This window comes from Choristoneura fumiferana, chromosome 3 (genome assembly GCF_025370935.1).
Source record: "Choristoneura fumiferana chromosome 3, NRCan_CFum_1, whole genome shotgun sequence".
NCBI lineage: Eukaryota > Metazoa > Arthropoda > Insecta > Lepidoptera > Tortricidae > Choristoneura > Choristoneura fumiferana.
In genome coordinates, this window is record NC_133474.1 from 19,713,704 (window position 1) to 19,734,474 (window position 20,771).

The 20,771-nt window shown below is 38.4% G+C and overlaps 1 protein-coding gene across 1 annotated transcript in view; it reads right to left on the reverse strand.

The window, feature by feature from the left end:
* Nucleotides 1-1,905: 1,905 nt before the first annotated feature.
* LOC141426885 (protein spire-like) overlaps nucleotides 1,906-20,771 on the reverse strand; it is a gene marked incomplete at its 5' end in the record, with an annotated part of 250,088 nt that continues 231,222 nt past the window's right edge. Inside the window, 10 exon segments of the mRNA XM_074086122.1 lie at nucleotides 1,906-2,195; nucleotides 2,624-2,826; nucleotides 3,773-3,898; nucleotides 4,600-4,701; nucleotides 5,198-5,344; nucleotides 7,394-7,538; nucleotides 8,869-8,986; nucleotides 10,217-10,294; nucleotides 11,001-11,115; nucleotides 20,289-20,401. Of these exon segments, the coding sequence (XP_073942223.1) occupies nucleotides 1,997-2,195; nucleotides 2,624-2,826; nucleotides 3,773-3,898; nucleotides 4,600-4,701; nucleotides 5,198-5,344; nucleotides 7,394-7,538; nucleotides 8,869-8,986; nucleotides 10,217-10,294; nucleotides 11,001-11,115; nucleotides 20,289-20,401 (1,346 nt within the window). The 3' untranslated portion in view covers nucleotides 1,906-1,996.

Genomic DNA, 20,771 nt, shown 5'->3' on the forward strand with positions numbered 1-20,771 from the left:
CAATTTTAACCTTTAATCACCAATGTCTTAAATAGAGCATTTGACTACTACAAAGAAATTATGAACTTATCCACTTTTTTCAGTGTAATAATGTGAAAAATGTATATCTACATCTCTTTGCAGTCAAATAGGACAAGACATGCGATATTTCGTGTCATACACGCCCCAAGAACGTGCGTTGATGCTGTTGATGAAAGGGTTTGGTTTAGCAAGTGCTTCAAGGCAGATTGTAGCTTCATCGCCGAAGGTAAGGCTGAATCTAGTGCTCGATCGAACAATCTGAGCGTAGGTCGCAACTGAGCGTTTCATTCTTTGACGGCAAACTTAGTTTCGCGTACCTAAGAGCTGATTGATCAACGCTGTACTGAACACACGTATATACCGCAGCGCGTCAGTTAACCGACGATCTTGACCAATCGTCTTCATTTGCTTGGCATAACATAATGTGCATAATAGACCACCAGCGTTGCAGAATGTAATCACTTCGGAGATCGGAATTTTCATAGCACTTTTGGGCTGTCAAGCAACTCACTTGTTGACTTTTAATGTATTATATAGGTATATCAAAATACTAAAATTCTAAACAACTCGTTGGCGATAGCAGTGTTACGTAGGTGGTGACTATTACCGGCATAAGTCACTATAATCTTGTTGCAATTTTCTTCGAGTAATATACCGTCTGTCGTTACTCATTCTTTCATGATCTCTTCTATTTGGGTATAGGTAAACTTTTCTACTCTTAATATTGTACTGAAGTTTGCGTTTTGTGCCTATTGTATCGTCGATATACCAATGTCTAAAGTCAATAAATGAGAAGTTACTAAAGGTCAAAAGTGCCGCCAAAGTTCCGGGTTCCAAATGAGGGTTGTAACAGGCTAGTTGGCACTAATATCGTGGTCCGCTTCTATTGGTGTCGCGTTTTTGATTGGTTGATTAACTAACAAGACTGCAATGACTACAAGCAAGACTGTAATGTCATTGGTCACATACCTGCAACGCTGATGCTATACTACGCGTGTATAACGCCGAGCGAAAGATTCTATCTAGCATCGTCGCTAACACATTCAGCGGCAAGCACCAGTTGTGTTAACTTTGTAGTCAGTTTACTTTAGGTACAAAGCGGAAAAGCTATAAGGCAGTGACTGTCGATGTCAGCGCCGTCGATCTAGCACTAAACTCAGCCTAAGGGCCCCTGTACACGGTGCCAATAAAATCGTGCCAGTAGCATTACATTGCGGGGCACTGTTGGCCTCTTGGAGAGTCTTGGAGATGTCTTCCGGGGGGTCTGTATTAATTCGCATAACGTAATATTTCTAATTCAAATTGGCATAACCTTGTTTCGTATAATTATTAATTCGTATAACTATTGTTAATACGCATACTTAAATGTAAATTAGCGTAATGATGAGTTGGTATAAATTTAATAAGCATAACGTTACATAATTATTAGAAAATATAAGTGATATGAAAATGTCTATTATCGGGCTGTTACTAAAACATATTATATAGGTACCTATAATTAAACATTCTAACCTAATTTAATTCGCTGTTGACATAATTATGCGTATTCATTTTATGACAATTGTAGTTATGTATGCATTATTTTAATTACACGGATTTATTATTATGCCAATTCAATGTTATGCAAAATTATGTTATACAAATTCATATTATAGTAATATGTTATGCGAAATAAGGGGCCTCTTCCGGCTGAACGAGTGTCATGCTACTGGCACCATTTTATTGCTATTACCAGGGCCTATACCGCGAAGGACAAAATTCGAACTTCGTATCTTGCCGTTCCGCTGACGCTAATATTATTTAATACGAGAGTGAGAGGGACGGTATGATCCGAACTCCGATTTTTTTTCGTAGTAGCCCCCAGTATTACCTTGCGAACGAGGCGTAGGCTACGCACGCACTATGCGGTCAGGGTAGTGCCGTCCCTCTCCGATAGCTTGAGAGCGAAAGGTTAGAGCCAGCGGAGGCGGAGCAGCTAGCAGTCGGCGGTGTAGACGGGCGCGAGGTCCAGCGTGAGGTGTCTGAGCGCGCGGTCGCGCGAGGCGGAGCGCGACGCGCGGCTGGACTTGATGATCTGCAGCACCATGGCTTTGCAGTCGTGGCACACCGCCATCTGCACGCCGCGCAGGCGCTCCGCCGCGCCCGCGTTCGCTACGCTGCGCCCGTACCGCGCCCTGGAACGTTACACATGCCGTTCAGACATTACTGATATTTGCGAAGATGTTACAAAAAAATACAAACATTGGAACATAGAACCTACTGCTTTTTGAAATCGGTTAAAAAGCTAAGTCAAAAGGGAAAATTCTATCTGTTCTTTTTGTACATATTAATGTCATACTGCACAGTGATCTGTTCAAGCTACACGAATACCTGCACGTACCAATCATCATCATTATCATCATATAAGCCGTGTGAGATGTCCACTGTTGGCTGGTTCCTACATGGCTCCGATGATGCCGCTTCCGTAACATTCCTGGTTTAAAGATACTTCGATAAGTACCTAAAACTTTTACAGGCATTTATGTGCAATATAGGTTCAAGTCACTTTAAATCCGGCTTGAAGGACCAGCTGCTAAAGGTATTTTGGGGGTACTGTACTGACCTCCGGTCGGGCGTGGGCGGCAGCACGGCCGGCATGCTGCCGGGCCCGTCCACGCTGCGCGACATGACGGGCGGCACCGACAGCTCGCTGAAGCCGAGCGCGCTGGCGCCGCGGGAGCCGGGCGCCGAGTGCGCCGCAGCCGCCGCGCGCCGCGTCGCCGCCGGACTGTTGGGTGCGCTGCCAACACTGTTCTCGACCACGTTCTGAAATAATAATTATTAAAGTTTCATCATCATCCATCACAACAGCCATAGGACGTATATTCTAGGGAGACATAGGTCTCCCCCATAGACTTCCAGCTGCTTCTGTTGGTAGCGGCCTAAATCCTCCGCGAACTCATGGCTTTAACCAGGTCATCCGTCCATCTCGTTGGTGTACGTCCTACGCTGCGCTCCGCGGTCACCATTCGAGAACTTTTCAGTCTCAACGGCCATCTGTTCTTCGTGCTACATGACCATGGGCATATACTCGTATACCTATTAACCAAAACCCACTATATTGGAAACTGCCTAACTGCTTCAATTCAGATCATGGAATCCACCCTCGGTCAAAATACTCCCAGAGACCCTTCTGCCAAAATCAAACACGGCTAGGCATCAAGTGCTAGTAAGTATTGCAGTAATACTACCTGCCTAACTACTCCATTAACCAGTTGTACATAGAAACCATTCTCAGCCAAAATTCACCCTAAGATTATTGTAATAAGCCAAAATATGACTATTGTTCTGTCATGGAACTCTAGTGCCTAGCTTCCGATTCCATTAGAATCATAATAATATGGTTCCTATAATAGGTACATCTGGTACGGAAATACTCGAGAAAATCGCACCTTTGTGCTACCTTAAAGCAAAAACTCAGATCAAACCATCAAGTCTGGTACGTAGTAGATATCCTGCCTTTTTGCAGAAATATTATTCCCAAATGATTCATTTTAAAAATTTCAAAAAAAATCTCAGTGTATTTTCTTTTGATTTTATAGAAAACAGTAGGTACCTACCTATGTAGGTAAGTTACGTTAGGTTTGTTTTATGAAAGTTTCGCAAAAAATCGAATATCCTTTGTTGAGAAATGAAACAATTTGGCAAATGAAACATTTGGAAATAATATTTCGGTGAAAAGCTCTGTCTGCAGAGAACCCTAATAGCTTACCGTGTCGGGCACGAGTCTGCTCATGAGGCTGCGGGGGAAGGAAGGCTCGTCCTCCGGCGACGGCAGCAGCGACGGACTCAGCAGCACCACCGGCACGTGAGCGAAGTGCTCCGTCGGGATCCGCATCTGGAGATAACGTAGCAATGAAAAGTACGAACACACGGGCCTATTGCGGATGGATCAGTTTGTCACAAAGGTGATCCGAGAACTATATCCGCGTCCATAAATAATTTTATTATTTGTAAACAATAAAATGGATCAGGTCTACTACTTTAAGATATAACTGATTAAAGAACAACATTCCTCTGTAGTTTCCTGGCGACCTTGCTAAAATGCCACTTGTTTGTTTCATATTAAAGCATTCTAAAATGCTAAAAGGCTTACCTGTTACCTTACTTACAAAAACCGACACTTGTTATAAGACGGTATTAGGTAGACAAACTTAAAAAGACAGTTTAAGAAATGGGTATGCATAAACACATGTTCAACGATTGTTTAACTTTTCTTAAAACCTAACACTGAATGGGATATATATAACGTTTTAAACTCGTGATTTTCACTCATAGTCTATTACTGAATTGGATGTCTAAATTATAGGGAGAGGGTACAATGGAGAAATCTCACCAGGCAGACGTAATGCCTGGGGACCGAAATCCGTAGGAAGAGCGTTGGAAGTTGTTTAAAATTGTGCGAAAACTTGAGAAACTTCAATGACGCGCAGTGCGTTGAAGTTTCTATATTTGTTCACTAGATGGCGGTAGGAGTTGCTTTAGATCTCTCCATTGTATTAGCTATTCCCGCACAAGTAAAGTTTTCGTTGGACTTACCTTTGAGCAACACTTTTGACAGACCGTCTTTTTGCATAGCTTGCACTTCTGGCCCCATGGTCCGAATATACCGAATCTTGTCTTCAAACATAAGAAGCATACCTGAAAAAATATATCTCGGTTTAAAATAATGAAATAGATTGTGCATTCATATTAGTCTGATCACTACGAAAGGGGAGGTCAAACTTGAAACTAAAACGGCCTGAGAAAAATAAAAGTGCCTGAAGTTATCATTGAGAGATAAACATCTAGCTAGCCATAATATATTTTTTTTAGTCTAGTATTTTTTAAGTAGTTTTTTGGCAGGTATGTAGGAATCTAACTTTTAGTTGTGTAATAGAATTAGATTATAATTTCATACATAACAATTGTGGCTATACTACCCTACCAGGGTGCATAATTTCTGTAAGTACTAGTATTTATAAGTCTTCTGTTTTATGTTTTTGCCAAATAAATGAATACTGAATACTACATAATGCCAAATTTCCCGACCCTTGGTCATAGTCATAAACTTTGCTAACTCGGTCGCTGACTCACCCTCCGTTTTCCCGACCCTTGGTCACGGTCATAAGCTTTGCTAACTCGGTCGCTGACTCACCCTCCGTTTCTCCACGTCCTCCTTAACCCGTCCTTCCACAGGTAACACCTCGAGTTCAGCTTTGGTGAGCACGGAGCGGATGTGGACGATCTCCTCCAACGTCAGCGACAGCCGGTCGTCCGACATTATGGCGTCTTGCCACTGCTTCTGTACGTGCAACATACGAAGAGTTAGCATGGATACCGTATGTAATTATGGCTAGCGTGCAAGAACTAAAACCAGCAATTCTCTGATTCTGAATGAAATTAAATTCAAGATCATTGGTTCGCCAAGAGCATTGGATTCGAAATATTGGTAAAAAAAAAACTAAAATCAGCTTACTTTTAAAAAATATTGTGACCTATATAATAGAGACCAGTAAGCTGTTGAATAAAGGATTATAACTGTAAAAATTGTCTCCATTCAATCACTAACTGTTAAAGCCTTGGCTGTAATTACAAAATCTTGCAGCGTTGTATTCAATTTTTAATTTTATTTGACAATTAAATAAAGCTCGCTTTTTATTTTCATACCCGTCGAATTATCTAATACTTTCTACAATTACCGCACAAAGATAATGGTAATAGCCGTATCCACGCCGTTATGTTATGACACTCCTTCATGCATGATTAACTTACACTTTGCGGCTAACGTTTAACAGACTTCAAGAAAACAGTTCTTTTGTTTCTATTTTAAAAAGGCGGTTTACCATTTTGTATAAGTTTATATTAAAAATGTTATTTTTAATACAAGCTTTTTTGCTGACTTTACTTGCATTGTCATCCAACTTATATATTAGGTATGTATACCAAATTAAAAGTCTATCCGACCATTATAAGTGGGTCAAAATCAACTTGCAAGATTTGACCCAAAAAGCTTGTAAAAATAAAATGTGGTTGAGGATCTATGAGGACCTTTATAAGGAATGAGATCGGTATGTCAAGTAGCTAGTTGTTCTATTAAATAGGTTGTGGTTGACTAAATGGTTGTGCAGTATAGATATAAAGGTATCAACAACTAAAGTCAATTAGTTTAATTAAAAATATGGTTAGTGCTTTAATACGTACTGTTTCAATATCTATGGGACTGACTCTTAGCTACCTAGGCTAAGTTTGTGCCTATTTTGTCTACAGATCTAGACTAGAACAAATAGATTTGATTAAATCTAAACAAATGAACATGCCAACTTTGCGTTAACCGAGGTTCGTGTTATTCATAAGTAACTGTTCAAANAATTAAAATATGGTTAGTGCTTTAATGCGTACTGTTTAAATATCTATGGGACTGACTCTTAGCTAGGCTAAGTTTGTGCCTATTTTGTCTACAGATCTAGAAGAACAAATAGATTTGATTAATCTAAACAAATGAACATGCCAACTTTGCGTTAACCGAGGTTCGTGTTATTCATAAGTAACTGTTCAAATAATTATTGGCATAACATCGTGCCACCTTATTTCGCTGCATCCACGGACCTATATTGGAGTGGATGAGTCAAAGACCCGAACGTGTAAATTTTTGAACACGTCATCGGCATATATTTCACATCTACATTCTGTCTTCTGGTTGCATAAATTTAAATCGCCGATTCGTTTAGATTCACTTAATTCACCGTAACGGCCGTGTGGTAACAAGTGAGATTGGCTAGTTTAGCTCAATTCAATTTTGGCAAAAACCGTTAGGAAATAGTTCGTGCTAGCTTACTAGATTATAGTCTCTTAAGCAGAGGTTAATGGGTTCAAACCAACCATGTTCAAACTCATACTTGCAAATCTAAGTTTTTGGGTGAAGCAATACAACGGTAAGAGCAAAGTTCTCAAACCTGGTCCGCGTGGGAACCACTGCCCAGGCCCTCCCAATTAGAGAGGAGGCTTGTGCCTAGCAGTGGCAAATGTGCGCGGAGATGAAAGATAGGTAGAATGGCATCTCTTAGGCTACGTACGCAGTATGCGGCTAACCGTACGGTTGGAGAGCGCCGTCTCTTTCTCAAGCGTTACTTTGAAGAGAGACAGGAACACAAAAGCGCGCCGCTAATCGCATTGTGCGTACGTAGCCTTAAATATACGTTCGTGGTTACATCCATACCGTGGTATAGATAAATACCAACCTATTAAAAAAAATATTACGTTGAGAAAATTATCTGCTAATAAAATCAAATACTACCTACTCATGTCTAAAACCTAGAACCTCGGTGAACGTCCGCTACTCTACTCTACTCACGTGCTTGACACTGGGGCTGCCACTAACCGACTTGATGAGGTCGTCCTGCAGCGAGCTGCGCGACCAGGACAGCTCGGCGAGCTGCACGTCCGCATCGCTGCTCGCCAGCGAAGCGGCGCCGGCGCACGACGCGCGCGAACCCGGCCTGGGGAATACGAGTGTTCAATAACTTTCTAATTGACCATTGCTAAGTACCTACCACTTGTTCGCCAAGGATTTCAAGACTTGGCTAAGCTTTAGTAGTGCCTTTTTTTAAAGATCAAGGAGAAAAATACCGGTCGGTATTTGTCCATTATTTTAAGTGGTCCACTGTTAAACAAAGGCCTCCCCCTAAGGACATCACAATGACGACAACTTGCCACTTGTATCCACCGGTTGCCCGCAACTCTTGTGATATCGTCAGACCACCTGGTGCGAGGACTGTTAGCCAACGCTTCCTTTCTGGTTCGCGGTCGCCACTCGAGGACTTCTCTCCTCCAACGGTTATCAGTCTTTTCTTCGAGCGATGTGACCCGGCCATTACCAGATCAACTTGCATATTTTTCGAGCTAAGTATGTCGGTGACTATAGTTCTTTGTTAAATTTCCATAATTGGGGTTCTATCTCGCAAACAATCTCCAAGCAGAGCTCTCTCCAGAACTCGCTGTATGACTCTTAGGCTTTCTAGAGGCCAACAGTAAAGGACCACGTCTAAGAGCCATTAGGTCATCACTGGCAACACACATTGGTTGAAAACTCTAGTCTTCTGGCACAGCGGAATTTTCCCGAAAACGAAGTTTCCCCAATTATTTTGAATGATAAAATTCAATTTCTAATTGCAACTTTCAGTATTCCATATGGAAGTTTTTAAAGTAGTATTTATTGTTAAGTACATCGCAGTTTAAAACATACTTGGTTAACCACCCGTGTACAAGATTCCGTTGTATAAATTTAGTAAGGTAACGGCCGGATAATAGTTACAACTTGTTACTTGAACTGTTACACATGTCGGCATGTCAATCATCTAAGTATTTGAACTTTGAACTTTGCTAGGGCAATATTCGATGTTGAAACTGTCGGGCCTAAAGATAAGTCGGTAGGTAGGCAAATTTTAAAATTTAGCTCAGAATGGATATGTTGTTTGTTTTTAGGTAGGTATTAAGATCATGATGATCATGATAATGGTGTTAAGAATAGTTGTGTCATTGTTCCGCTTTTCTGGGATTAAAGGCAGCCATGTTAATTTGGAATAGTATAGCTTTCTATGAGTGAAAAAAATTAAAGTAAAATAGACTCTGGTGGATAATTTGGCTTGTGGTGCTTACGTACACATATTCGAGTAGGTACAAGCTCTGCAAAATAACCTACCTTCATATCAAGATTTTTTACTGTAGATATCCACTTTGACTGTGACGTAAGTACCTATTTGAAATAACTGTCAGTTTCATTCCTAATCTCATCACGATCTAATTATACACTCGTTATAATAATTTTACCTTGAATGTGGCAGCGAGTGAGCGCCATCTATCGGCGGACACACGGGGTGCGCGTGCGCAACCGTGTGGCGACGCATGGACGCGCGCCGCGACGGACACTGTGTCGCCAAGTCGTATGCTGTAAACAAATGCATGTCGTTAGTAGTCGATTTACAAATAATGTCGATTTAATTGATGGATTGGCCTTTGTATGACTTATGTTATGAAGACATCACGTAACTATAGTTTACGAACGAAAGGCCTCTGGAAAATGTGACCCTGCTAGCCTATATTGATGATTGCATGATTCATGTGATTTTAATTATCGTCCCTTTTTTGCCAACTAATTACAAGTACCTGGGCGACCGTGCTTTGCTCGGGCTAAAACTCGGTAACAATCGTTTTCCCAGAGATAAGACCAAGTTAGATCAATTTTTCATCTCCGAAAACCCCTACATACCAAATTTTATCGAAATCGTTGGAACCCTTTTCGAGATCCCCGAAATATATTTATTTATTTATAGACAAGAATTGCTCGTTTAAAGGTATTAGATGAATTAATTATAAATATGGACAACATGAACTACGTACCCAAATTAAAAGATAATTTCCAACTCAATAATGTACCTTTTGGCATAGAAAACTGAAACTTATATTGCCTTAAGACAAGAAATAAAGATGCATTTTTAAATTCCCACGGGATAGGGAATTCAACCAGGTGGCGAAGACGCGCGTGTAGTTACTGAATATGGTAATAAATTTAGGAGGCTACTCAAAGCCATATTCCTACAATGTAAATCTTGGAGGAACGGATCGTATTTTATATTCAGAATAATATTAACATAATTAACATCGAGCAAGAATAATTCAAACTAAGTCCATGTATAACGCTAAAAAATACAAAAATGGAACAAAAATATATTAGTAGCTTGCTTTAAAAAGATTTTCTTCCAACTTATGCATTAAAAATAAATAGCTGAGCAAAATTTTTTTTAAGTAGGTAAAATATAGCTGATTAAAAGATATGCTGTTTTGTTAGAAAGTGAAAATAATTTGCTAAATGAAATAATGAAATGTGTACTTAGTAAGCTGTGGAACCTACTTGTATGTAAATATATTAGTCGCTAAAGCAAATAACAAAATTAAGGTGATTTTCGTGCTGATGCACGCGACACATTAACAAAAACAGCGTGTTTTATTACCAATAATTATTGTAATAAAAAGGCCTTCACTTAACCTTAAAACAATGGTAAACAAAAAAGTGCTGGCCATATGCACACGCGGCAAACGAAATTCAAAATTAAAAAACAAATTGCAACGAACTCGTGACGTCATGCATCAAGGGTTTACACACATCATGCGTTCATACATTCTAGGGCTTCGTCGCAGAACTGATGGTATTCGTCGTGGGATATACGAGTGCGAGGCGGCGCCCGAGGCGGAGTTTCTTCTGAGTCGCCAAAGTTGCCAAGGTCACCAAAGTCGCCAATATCGCCAAAGTCACCAAAGTCGCCATTGTCGCCAACAGCAAGGAGTGCATGGGGGTAAGGTAAGTGCTTAAGACTAATCCTCGTGGATATAATACAAACGTACACATAAAAAATCACATCTGTCGCTAGAAAAGAAAATATTTATAAAACCTACTTCGTTACTTAGAAATATTGCAGGTACACAATTTAATAAAAAGACGAGTGAAAAATCATCCAACAAAAATGTATTCTAATTTCATTGCTTAAGTCTATGTTCAGTAAGTATTTGGGTCCTGTTCAAAATTACATTCATAAGTATTTCCGGTGGAAATAAAAAAGGTAAAAACTTGCATGTACGTACAGTCACCTGCATTCATATCTGCCACCGGCCCTAAAAATAGAGGCGTATCAGATATTTATACATGCTTTGTTGTGTTAGATATTGGTGCTGGTGACTGTACATTGCCTGGTATTCACTTAATAACGAATGGAAAAAATCAAAGATGTGGACTTCTTTTTCGCCATATTTTTGTCAAAGAACTTTAAACCTATTGTTGGGAATATGCACGAGATTAGCATCCATCTTGCGAAGGACAGGAAGGCGTATGCTGAAGATATGACCCTTCACTCGTTGGCAGGGACATTATAAGAGCATGAACACATATAAAGTATGTTTTCTCTTACCGGTTCGCTTCCAAGGTTTTGGCGTCTGCTGGGGAGCCACGTGCCGTGGGTACGGCTGCGGCGCGCACACCTCCGGGCTCGCGCAGGTCTCTGTGTCATCCTCGTCTTCGTCATCCTGTAAAAAAAGAAATTTTAAATAAAACTTATTAAAACTGCACTCAATGGTTCACCCCACGAATGTTCGAGAAGGGTGTTTTGGTGTGAACTGAACTTTAACAGAATACCGGGTGTGGCCTGTAACAGGAGCAAATATTAAAAAAACAGATTGTATTCGTCAGACTACACGACATTAGTTCAGCGACTTGTAAAAAAAATAATGGAGTCTAGATTTTCCCTTTTTCATACAAATTAAATAATAATTAGGTTCTAGGATGGCGTACATATTATGTAGCCTAATTGACGTCCCCTGTCACGTCACGCTACAAACATCAAACATTTTGCTTTACATTGCTTCTTCGAATAACTTTAGTGTAATAGAAATAAAATAAAAATAAACTAATTTATTTTTAAAAGTCACTGAATTAATGTTGTTCAGTTTGACGAGTACGATCTATATTTTAATTATATGCTCCTACTGACAGCCACACCCAGTATAATTTAGCTCGTTGGCTCGAGTTTAGCAGCGAATACGCTTCAAGGTCTGCCTTGGTTGAGCCATAAGCCCTCTGCCTTTTAGCAGTTTAAACATCAAAATTATAAGAACAGCCCACAAATGCTTCGTTGTGGATGTCTGAATGATCTCAAGAAATAGAAGTAGGTACAAGTATACGAGACAAGATGTGAAGATTTTCTTCCTGTATTAAGTACGATCACAAAAGAGTGAAGGTGGGGGGAGAAAAAACCGCATGCCGTTAACTTATCAAGTCATTCTTCAACGCGGTTCATCGACGATACATTCCCAACGTTTCAGTCTAATTATTAAGGGCTGTCATTTTATTTTAATTATCAACTTTCCCAATTTTTCGTGAAAATCGTGCGCGACGGAATAGCTGTAAGCACCACGGCTTACTTTAAATTTGTTAGAAACGCCGAGCAAAATGAATTATAAACGTTCCCATCAAATTAAATACCTAGCCCGCCGTGGTCCGGTAAATTTTCAATTACTTTTCCGTAAAACCACCGAGAAATTTCTTTCGTCGTTTATTTTTCTAATCGAGATTGGTTAGTTTAACAATCATATCTCCATGTTCTTTTTTCGTTCGTCGTTTGTTATTCGAATTTTTGAATAAAGAACTTATACAAATCAATCAAAATGGAAAGTGATATTTTTCTAAACGGCCAGTAATGAGCCTTATTTTCATCATATTTGCGTCGCGTTGTGTCTTCCGAAACTGAAAACGACTTACTCGTGAGTAACCTGTTAAAGTTGTTTTATTTCGAATTCCAAGTAAAAATTAATCACGATCGCACCAGCCATGTTGACGAAACACATTTGATGCGGTTCTTTGGATAATTAAATTACGTAGAAACTAAAGTCAATACTGCAATTTCATCACAAAACAGTTCTTATGTTCTAAGCATAAGGTTTTATTCAATCGACAAGGTAAGTAAAGCTACGTGTTGTGCGATTTTTTCTCCGCATTCACATACCTTTACTGCCAACAATGTTATGTCGTAACGTAACTCGATTGTAATTGCACAAAATGTTGCCATAAAAAAACATATTGATTTACGGGACTTATGTAACAAGTCAATGCTCTTTTTCATGGTTTATATTATATACGATCACGCGAAGGCTTTAAAATGTTGGCAAAATTTTCAAATAATGGCGTTTTACACGCGATTGCCTTAATTATGCTATGTACCGGGAGAAGATGACGCCACAGAATAAGTTATAGTACAATATGGCCTCAATTCGTTACAATCAATAATCATAGACGCTCTAACCACGTGGAGATAAATGATTGTTAAAGTGTTGGTGACTCGTGACTGTTAGTAAGACGCGCAGTATTTTGGCAATAGTTTTGGGCTTCGGCAATCTTCGTGCTTCCGAATTACCTAGTACGAAAATGGAACCGATGTGTAGACATTTTGTCATCAGGGCATCCGCTGCCGCTTCAAATGAAGTTGGTAAGTACTTAACTTAAAGAAAACTTTACGCCATGAAGTATTTGCAAGATTCCCTTTTTAAACTTGGTTATTCAAACAAACTAATGATCAACGTTCTCCGTACACGCACGAATTCAATGCGCAAAATAAGTAGTCACCTTGAAACTGAATATTTACATTGAAGAAAAAACATTACAAAATTTTCATAATGAAAGGTATGTTAATGAGTTTCTTCACAGGGTCACAAGTGTCATTAATTACTGGGCTGGCTTCAAAGCCCGACCTCCGTTGCCTCAGGCTGCGACCTCAAACATCGCAACAAAAGAGATGAACAAGAACATCATATTGGTAGCGTCGAGCGTGAGGCGTGAGTATCGAAGTTGGAACTTTTGCTTTTTGCCCCCAATAATTCACTTACTCAATGTGAGTGGAATTAGAATTTGCGATGGCAAATTTGGGATGCCCCAGAGTGCCGTGCGTCAGTTGTAAACTACGGCCTCTGGTGTTTTTAACCCCTGACGCAAAAAGAGGGGTGTTATAAGTTTGACCGCTGTGTGTGTCTGTCTGTCTGTGGCACCGTAGATCTGGTGGACCGATTTGAATACGGTTTTTTTATTTAAAATCAGGGTTTCTAGCGATGGTTCTTAGACATGTTTCATCAAAATCGAATAAGCCGTTTTTGATATATTGAACTTTGAAGTGATAAAGCCGAGGGTTTTCCAACCTTTTGTTGGTTAGGTTTATATATGTACTCTGTGGTTAGGTTATAGGGTTATAGGTACATATTTTTACAGTATACTTAGTACCTATTCATGTTACCAGGGCCAATCAACGATTTTACCGACACTTTGGGCGTCTCCTGCGTTACCAAAATTGTCTCTGGCGTTACCGAAAAATCGTACTTCCAACAAGATATTTCACGGTTTAATAGGTTGAACTTACGTAGGATGGTATGAATTCATGTACACCATCTATTAAATTACAGAAAAAACATGTTCAGGTACTTACAAAAATCTGCAATTGTTTGAAAAATGTCGCGGACAGATTAGTGTGGGTAAAAAAGTTGATTGGTCTACCAACGTCTCAAGTTTCCACACGCAAATTGGATATCAGCTACAAACTATTCAATATTTGATATTGTAATGTGAAAGTTTTATTAAGTGTTTGAGGTGGGTCTCTGTCGTAATCCATAATGTCGTTTGTCCTAATTGTAATGTTTGCCATAATGATCATAATCCATAAATCTTTTTTCTCCAAAACCATACAATTTTCAGTAAATGGCCATCCCGTAGAACTTTATAGGTTAGGTTAGGTTTATTTTATAACAATTGTGAATTATTTATAGGTTTCAAGAAAAAAGAGTCATGGGAAATTATCATTATGGCAAACATTATGGATATGTATGGATTCCAATATAAACCCGTTTGAGGTGTTTTTCCTAACCCGACTGGCACATCACTAAAAGTATGTAATAGATACCACAATCTGCAAGTATTTGTGGTACGTGACTTGCGCCGCTTGCTTCTTCACGGCTACCATTCCAATTCCGTTGCTCTGTGTATAAGTAATACTTTTGTTGCCGAACTGTAGGTATCTATGAAAACATGTCTGTAAACTAAGTAGTTTGTTGCGTTAAAACCGAAGACTGTTTTTCATTCTGGTTTAAGTTAAAGGTTTGTCACTCATGTTCAACGACATGGTAATAAAGTAACACAATAAAATAATATGCGTACAACACAACACACCAGTCCATCCACATTATTAGACTGACAACCTCAACCGATCGTAATGTCTATCCAGATGAGCGATGTACAGCAACTAAAGAAAAAGAATAATGCATGAGCCGTGGTCCTAAATCCTAAATTTCTTTTCATTCCAAATACCGACTTAGGTTTGACATAATAATTTAGTAAGCACACCTATTTTACATCGTTGACTACTCTCCAGTACCTACCCAAATAGGTAAATCACGACCAAACTCCAAGGAATATAATTGCCGTACAACTTCCAGTGATTTAAAACTACCCGCGCCATTTGTTTTTTTTATTTGATTTTTTTCTACCGTTTTTTCAGTTGAGTATTAGTAATAAGGCACATCGATATCACCAATCACTATAGACGCAAACAAAGGAGAGAGTAAAGAACCACAAAGGAAGCAAGATTCCGCCTGAGGCTAAGTACTAAAGTGCAGTTGCACATTGCATCACGTTTGTAAAAGGGCGGTTTTATGCAAGCTTTCCCTTCGTTCACTTATGTAACTTCCAGTCTTAAGTTATGACTTCGAATACGTGCGGGAATTCTTGGTATATCTTCGTGGGGACTGGCGTAATATGTAAATATATGACATAAAAAAAAAAATAACTTTACTTGATTGACGTTCGGTTCAAATTGTGAAAACAGAAGTTTGACGTGGGGCCTAGTCATTTAACTTTATCTTTATCAATTTCATTACCTTTATGATTAAGATTTATATTATATGGGTGAATTAATAATTCCCAACATATATTTGCTCATATAATTCCCCAAGGAACTCCAGGTATTTTAATACCTTTCATAGTTTTAATTGAAACTATTAGTAATATTATTCGACCAGGTACATTAGCTGTTCGATTAACAGCAAATATAATTGCTGGACATCTTTTAATAACTTTATTAAGAGGGACAGGTTAGGTAGATAGCGTACAGTGGGGTGGCACTGTAACAACCGGATTCGCGACTAGCTCAAGAATTTATAGTAATAGGTTGAACTTGATGAAGTTTAAATTACTTACAAAATTCTAGACTATATATTAGACTTGTTTTTTCGTACTTACTTTTTATTTAAAGTTTTTAAAGCAGTTGGGGGTTTTGCTCTGTTACTCAAAGTTTTGAAACTACTGTGGCAATCCTGTCAAAATAAAAAAGCCTTCGGCAAAGATATTAAACACAATAACTGCGCAATGCCATGTCCGTTATTCTTACAAACAACATAAACTTAGTCATCTTTTGACACGGCAGGACCTTTTATGACTGCAAACTTTCACTATATGACTCAAAGTCGTAACGCCGTTTTAAAACTTCAAATAAGGCTGTAATAGCGACGGAATTAGCTAATGACATGGAACGAAGCCAAATGTGTCAGTAAATCTGAAATAATGAAAGATTTTCGGAATATTTACGAAAACGGTTTTTGGTCAGAGGAGAATTGTCTAATAATCCGTAAAGGATTAAGGGTAATCCGTGGCTGGTTTCGCCTTGAAGAATTCAAGGCAATATCGTGGTTGAAAGTTTAATGAGAAGATTATGAGTATTACGACTTGGAAAATTTTACCATTTTTGCGCGCATATTTTACCATAGTCTATCTACTTATGTTTTTTTTCTGATTTGATTTCTTATAGCGCCTAAGCTCGGCGATGCCTCAAATATTATTATTTACGTCGTTGAATAGGTTTTGGTTTTGGGAACAAGAAATAAATGATCTTCTATCCTGTTGTCAAAAGTCATCAAAACAATGTATTTTTAATGGGTTAAAACGGAGATAGACATCAATCGTATGCACAAAAAATTGCCAATTTAATAATGCCTTCCTTCAATGCATCGCTGATTATCTGTCACGTATTAGTATCTAATAACATGCACTGAGGTTTGTAAATGACAAATGTTTTTAAATGAGCAATTCTTGTATATTTATTTATTTCGGGTTCTCGGGTTTGCAACGATATGATAATTACCATGTGAGGGCTTTTAGAGATGTACAATTGATAATGAACAATCTAGCTTAACCTTTTCTCTGGCAAAACGAGCATTTACGAGTTGGTACTTTATATTTATATATACTCGCAGTACAACCACATAATTAAATAACATAAAGTATGTATGTATGTATGTAAACTCTTTATTGCACATAAAACTAAAAATACAAATACACAGAGAGGAGAGCGAGCGAGCGAGGCGAGCTTATCCCTAAAGTACACTCTTATATCTCAGTGAGCAATCATTGTACATCATACAACATACATTGATCTAAGCAGTCACTGTGGCAATTAATTTGATAAAAAAAATACCGTGGGTGAGCTTACTCCAGTTTACATAGACATAACAAGGCCACTGTTAACTAACGAGTACCTATCAACAGTGACACACGTGACACAAATCTTTCAACCAAAAAAGCCGTTTGCCAATTTGTGTTATTCATATTAACACCATGTCAGAAAACAAAGCCCCTTACAGCAATAAGTAAACAGTAACACGTCTGCACACATACCGTATCCAAAGCTGAAACTCCCAAAAAAACAGCTGAAATGCGCCGTTGGATTTCCACGATTGTAACTGTCGTTTCATGAAACGAAGGCTCGGTCTCCCGTTATTTACAAACTGGGCCACGGCTCATAGGTAGGTATTTATACAGATGTACTGTACAGTTGAGGCAACCGTTTATTTACTTTTGTGGAATATGATAACAAAATAAAAAAAACTTTGTCTTTTTTCAAAGCCCCGTATACCTTCCTTCACTTGTCACATAAGAAAATAAAAAAAAGTTGCAAGTCAATTTTTATCCACATTTAATGGTGTAATACCTGGGCGACCGAGCTTCGCTAAAACTCGATAACAAGCGTTTTCCCAGAGATAAGAAAAAGCTAAATCGATTTTTCATCCCCGAAAACCCCTAGACCCCAAATTTCATCGAAATCGTTGGAGCCGTTTCCGAGACCCCCGAAATATATATACAAGAATTGCTCGTTTAAAGGTACTATATAGATTAGATTATTGTGAAATTTCGCACATGTATGTACATAAAGCGCTCCAGTGATATGCATTAATCATGTGCTAGCAATAAAAGAGGATGTTTTAAAAAAATTTGCTTAGGTTCAGTTAGTTTTGTGATCAGACTTGCATAAATATCTCAAGGTGGCGAAGTTGACACATGAGCATATATTTTAACAAAATTGATTCCGTAATTGTTTTCGTTCATATTTGAAGTTTGTTATTGACATCCCTTTGGCACGTAAATCAAAATACAATCATCTAAAACTATTCTATTCTCCCCGTGCGTGTCCTGTTCCTCTCTGTTCCATTTCACAAAAGACAAGACGTTACTTATAAATAACCCCTCGCCTGTGGAAATAAAAAAAATACTAGGTACATTCTAGTCTCTTTTGTTTTGATAAGTACAAATTCTACTGATTTAAATAAAAATAAAAAACAAAAAGTAGCCTTAAATTTGGTACTGATCCTTATCAAACACAGACAATATGATAATGTAAATGTATTTTTTAAAGATTTAGAAATCCTTATGTTCGTACATGTTCCTAAAGTTTATTTTTGAATTGATAGTTAAGTACCTATAGGTAAGAAACAGTACAGTTTCCTTTTGACTCTATCACTGCCTATAGGTACCTAATTAAATCAAAGTGGTCCTTGGTCAAAAAAGGTTGGTAACTATTGTGTTATTAGGATTCTAAAAACTCAGTTGCATACCCTCATTAAAAAAATGATAAATTCTAATATTACATTTTACGTACCAACGGCCAATCTGTACCGCGCGGGCCTCATATAATTCAGAACATGTTTCGGGAGCGTGGGCGCGAATCTAATACATTTTTTGCATGAATATGATTAGGTGTAAGAATAGTTTTTCGCTACATTTCTTACTGAAAGGTTTCACGGTCACGTACGAAATAGGCTGTCATGTCAGATGCGGGCGAGCTTGTTGAGATTTTTAATACAAACTCTACTTAGACTAGTAATAAAATAAATCTACTTACAGTTAAATTTAAGTTTAAACACAGGTCAAATTTAGACCGTCGGCATTTTGAACTTAATATCAATTAAAGAAAATTTGACATTCACTTAGACGTATGTCCCAAATTTAGCAACCTGGTCTTTACGACGCATGCTCTACCGTTGTCCGCTCCATACTGTAAGGGTTTACGGAAGAATTTTGTTAAAAGTATATGCTGTGCTCGATTATTAAATATAGGACATATCCATCTCAAGACTCCCTAACCACTAAGACCTCAGGTCTAACGAAATTAGCCATGCCTGTCAAATAGCAAACATCAGCCTCAAACTTTCTGACTTCCGGTTTTTAGTTGAAACAACAAATCTATCACCAACACGTAAACGTTATGTTTAAACAAAACGTGCTATAGGTACCTTACCTCCTCTATTCAGCGTAGTCCGAAATTCGAAATTCGTATCTTGGTGCCCCATTCACGCTAATAGTAGTGAATAGGAAAATGAGAGGGATGATACGAACTTCGAATTTCAAAATATACCTCTGACCACGCCACGTGTCGTACCATCCCAAAAGATAAAGAGCAAAGATATCGGTACGCGGTGATTACTCGTAATGTGTTAGGAATTAAATCACGTTCGTTATTTGCGAGTGGAATTTATTTTTATTTTTAGAATTTATTTTTAGCTGCGAAATGTTGGTTAAATAAATTGGTGCGAGCTGGCAGGGAGTGGTGGATGGAAGCAGTGAAAATAATGACGTTTGATGTTAAAAATAATTACTTCGTGGCTGTCACATTTTTAAGCCTTATTTACAAACACGGTGCGAAAAATATCCATGAGAGTTACATTACATTGCTAATGCTATTGCATGTATAAGTATTTATCCACCAAGTATTTAGCCATCATTGGCGACAATACACTGAAATTATAATAAGTATATTTACCTATGATATTTTTCGCTCGGTCTAAATTTATTTCACTATTTTTTTACTAAGTACTACTAAATTTCCTTCCATTTGTTTACTAAGATTAATTTTATACCAAAGCGAGTGGACAGAGACATGGAATCATAAATTGCTTATGTGGAAAATTTAACACAGTACCTAGCTTCAGAGCTACAGCAGTGTGACCAGATTTAAATTGAGCATAATGCTAGCTGCTCGGGTAAATTCTGCTAAATTCTGCTAACGATTGAACTCAAATTTTGTATGAAAATATATAAAATAAAAACGCTCATGACTCATGACCGATTGTTTTTTATTAATAATAATAATCACAATTTAAGTATATTTCTTTTATTAATAATCATAACTCAGATAACCTAATCTAACCTATTAATTTGGCATATTAACATCTACATTTTTATACAAAATCGCAGAATTCTGCTAAATCTGGTCACACTGAGCTACAGTGCCGTCAGCCATTTGGCTGTAAAACGTGTCAACAAACGGATTTGTGGGCGGACCCTCGAGTGGCAGGAATAGAGCACATTTGGTCCGTAATTATTGACTCGGTCTTACCTCCAGATTGTCAAAGTCAACTTTGATGAGCCTCCGCTGCGGCTGCGCACGCGGCGTCACGTCCCCCCCGCGCGTCGCCCCGCCGCCCGGCCCGCTGCCGGACCCACTCGTTGCTGCAACAAAACAAAACATCAGGTCAGAGAGGCGTTGTTTATTAAACAGTTACCAATAGCAAAACTGCCGCGGTACTTAGATATAAACGCAAGACACCGGATTACTTAGGACCTTTGGGTAACAGGGTCATTCGGGAGACGTGAGCAGGACCAACCCTCTCGGATTCTGTTAGTTAAGGCTACTATTTCGTACCAGTATAAATAAATAATAAATATCACGGGACAATTCACACCAATTGACCTTGTGCAAAGCAAAGCTTGTGTTATGGGTACTAAGCAACGGATAAATATAATTAATATATAGATATATACATACTTAAATACATAATTAAACACCCAAGACCGAGACCAAACATTCGTATTTTTCATA